Source organism: Trachymyrmex septentrionalis, unplaced genomic scaffold (genome assembly GCF_001594115.1).
Source record: "Trachymyrmex septentrionalis isolate Tsep2-gDNA-1 unplaced genomic scaffold, Tsep1.0 scaffold53, whole genome shotgun sequence".
Taxonomy (NCBI): domain Eukaryota; kingdom Metazoa; phylum Arthropoda; class Insecta; order Hymenoptera; family Formicidae; genus Trachymyrmex; species Trachymyrmex septentrionalis.
This window is the reverse complement of record NW_017305705.1, coordinates 103,879-107,328: the sequence shown is the minus strand read 5'-3', so window position 1 is coordinate 107,328 and position 3,450 is coordinate 103,879. Positions and strand designations below refer to the sequence as shown.

The following is a 3,450-nucleotide window of genomic DNA, read 5'->3' as shown; positions in this document are numbered from 1 at the left end:
ATAAAATATAAATTGAACTAAATTATATATATAATATATACAAGATGAACAAAAAACTGGAAATTTTTTTGCAAATTGATGGGTCATGAATTATGTTGGTAGGATTAATCACATTAATATATAGCTTCGATATTATTTAATAAACATAAGCGTTAGAATGGTATAGCATAAACAATATATATATGAAATTGTGCTATAAAAATATAATGACTATAACATTCAAATCGCTCGTAAAAAATTTCGCCGCCACTTTTATTTTCGTTATCACGGTCCTTTGCTGCATTTGCTTATGCGATTTGTTATCTTCTTTCATGTATTAAGATTGTTTCTTTAAAATTGCGAATTCAAGCTTAAATTTTATGGACTGATGGTTCAATATTGTGACGATAAAAGTTATGGCGAAACTCTCCAAATAGTTCGGGCACAGTCATTATTTTCATAATATGATTTACATTCACGTTTCATCATTCCAGTGCTTTGTGTTACTAAGTGGTTGCATAATCGTGTCTGCCCAATGCTATCAATACAATTCGTGACTTTCCAACTAATGTGTATTTTGTATTGATTACAGATTTTAATAGACAAATGAATTTCATTCATGAATCTCTTGATAAACTTTAATCTTTAGATAACTATACATATTGTGAAACCGGGCTTTATTAATATTATTATGATAGTAATGTAGAATTTTATTCATACATTTTGTCGATTAAATCAGCATACATCTTCTGAACTACATTCTTTTTAAGTTTTAAGGTGGGTCCCAATTCACCGGTTGGAATCGAAAAATCGTGGGGAAGAATTTCGAATTTCCGTACTTTTTGAACATTATTTACAGTTCGCATATTTGCTCTCTTAATTGCCTTGTCGATTTCTCCATATATCTAAAAGAATAAGAAATATTCTAATATTTAAATATCCAGATTAAATAAACAAAAACGAGTGCTGCCACTGGCCATGTCGTTTGCATTCATTAAGGCTCTTGAGTAATTACCAGTGTTAACACAACCATATTGAATCGTCAGAAGCGTTTTGTTAGAGGGGATAAGGATAGATTTTATCCATTTTTACAATTGTTTTAAAACTATCTCATCATTTTGTTTTATTCAAATTGTTTTTATTTACAAATGGCACGTAACAAAAATTAACGTGTCATTTCTCGCTTGTGACGTCACGCTTCAATATGACTGTGGTAATTATTCAAGAGTTTTAAAGTATATATAATAAGCTGTTTATTTGTGACATTGTTCGCATTCATTTGTTCGATTTTGATTTGTCTTAAAAAAAATAAATAAATTTATTTATGCATAATGTTAAATAATATTAATTATCTAAGTCATTTTTAAAACTTACGGCTAAATCACGAGAGTTTATAACTTCTGTAACCGTTTTAGCACTACTACCAATAGACTCTGCCCATTTTAATACATCTGGCGCCAGCGTATCTAATGGTGCGCCAGTCTCTTCATTCATATTACTCTGAAAAAAATGTATTTAAACATTTATAATTTTAAATTTATATTCTTTTATTTTCTCGAATTGTACCTTAAGCGTGACAAGGACCGTTAAATATTTCCTTCGATCTCCAATTACCATAGCATTACTTAAATATGATAATTCCGACAATATTGCTTGCTCTATATTGTATGATGCCACATTTTCCCCTCCACTTGTGATTATAAGTTCTTTTATTCTACCTGTGAATGTAAAAAGTAAAATATATATATATATATATTTGCTGACATAACATATGTATATGCGTGATATATTACACTATTTGACAAAAAAATCTTCTTTTCGAAAATCGAAATGGTCATTTTTTATAGTTTTTTAGATGTCAAATATACACGAATCCATTTTTTTCAAATTGCTTTATCACGTTGTAATCTGAAGAAAATTCCAAAAATAAAATTATGAGTTTATTGCGGAAAAACTGCATGAATTAAGTCTTTGATGATTTAATCAAATAACTGTTTTAATTATGTTTATTTAAACTTAAGAGTTTTAGACCCTTTGAGTTGGTTAATTTTGATATTGGATTCTTATTCAGTAGCCTAAAAAAACTTTTAGATTTAAATAAATATAATTGAAAACTGTTTAATAAAATTCACAGTTTTTCCGCCATAGATTTTAATCATGAATATGTTACTAATTATAGCCAATATTAAATAATCATTTAGAGTATATTGAAAGTCCTAACACTATACTTTATTTTGATTGCAATAAAATTTCTTAAATAAAATCACACATATTGTAATTATGATATGAGAAAATACGCTAAAATAATACTTTTTATGATCTCAATTGATCTCAAAATTGTGGCGTGATAGAACAATTTGAATTTATAGTCCAAAAAAACTATAGAAAATAACTAGTCTCGTTCTGATATCTTCTTTTGTTGAATAGTGTTATTTTCAACACTAATTAAGTATTACATAATGACGTATTTACATAATGTTAATAGGTGTAAAACAAATGTTTACCAGTAATAGACAAATTCCCGTTTGAATCGAATTTACCGAAATCACCACTATGCAACCAGCCATCTTTATCTTTAGTTTCTTCAGTTTGCTTCGGTGCATTTAAGTAACCCATAAATATGTTTCGTCCACTCATACAAACTTCTCCTTCACCGTGTTCATTTATATTATCTAATTTTATATATAGCCCAGGTAAAGATTTTCCCACACCATACAGACTATAAATAAATAAAAATATCGTTTATTGTATACAATATATTTTAAAGGTAAATATCTTTGTAAAAATATAAAGAATAAAAGCAGATAATTTACTTGTATTCTTTAAAGTCGGTTAGTGTATGAGGTCCACTACTTTCAGACATTCCATATACATCTATTAAAGATATATCTAAACTCAAGAAATGCCTTTTAATATCGATATTTATAGGTGCTGCTCCGGTAAAGCAGATGTGGCACTTATTTAAACCCAATGCTGCCTTGACTTTGTCGAAAACGAGCCATTTTGCAAAGACGTAGCCCCATTGTTTATAATCTATGCCATTTATTTTATTTGTGTAATAATGAAGAGCTTGTGCTTTTGCCCATTCAGCAATCCAGGTTTTTATTACCCCATTACTACGCGCTTTCTCTTGCATTTTTTCATATATCTTTTCCCATACTCTAGGCACTCCTAGGAAAATAGTCGGTTGCGCCACCAGTAACGTATTTATTAACGTACCTTTTAATGCATTTGGGTCTGCAAAGTATACTGTGCTCGCTAACATAATGTTTATTATGATGTCAATTATCTGGAATTAATGAAAACATGAACTATTTTTTTTCTAATTATAATAGATATTTAGATATAATTTCAAAATTGAGAAAGTTATGTTCTACAAGTATCTTAAGTTCTAAAGTACCTAAAACGATAAAAGTAACGATTATATTCGTTATCTTTTCTAACAATTACAATATAACGAATATAATCGTT

At 28.4% G+C, this 3,450-nt stretch overlaps 1 protein-coding gene across 2 annotated transcripts in view; it reads right to left on the bottom strand.

Annotated features, from left to right (window-relative positions):
* Positions 1–85: 85 nt before the first annotated feature.
* The window catches only part of LOC108752031 (long-chain-fatty-acid--CoA ligase ACSBG2-like), a 15,447-nt gene continuing 12,082 nt past the window's right edge, over positions 86–3,450 (bottom strand). For both annotated transcript variants that reach the window (XM_018492616.1, XM_018492617.1), the window contains exons 8-12: positions 2,793–3,268; positions 2,484–2,698; positions 1,546–1,697; positions 1,354–1,479; positions 86–884 (exon numbers count right to left, since the gene is read on the bottom strand). In XM_018492616.1, coding sequence (XP_018348118.1) covers positions 690–884; positions 1,354–1,479; positions 1,546–1,697; positions 2,484–2,698; positions 2,793–3,268 — 1,164 coding nt within the window. In that variant the 3' untranslated portion in view covers positions 86–689. The remainder of the gene's footprint in view (positions 885–1,353; positions 1,480–1,545; positions 1,698–2,483; positions 2,699–2,792; positions 3,269–3,450) is intronic.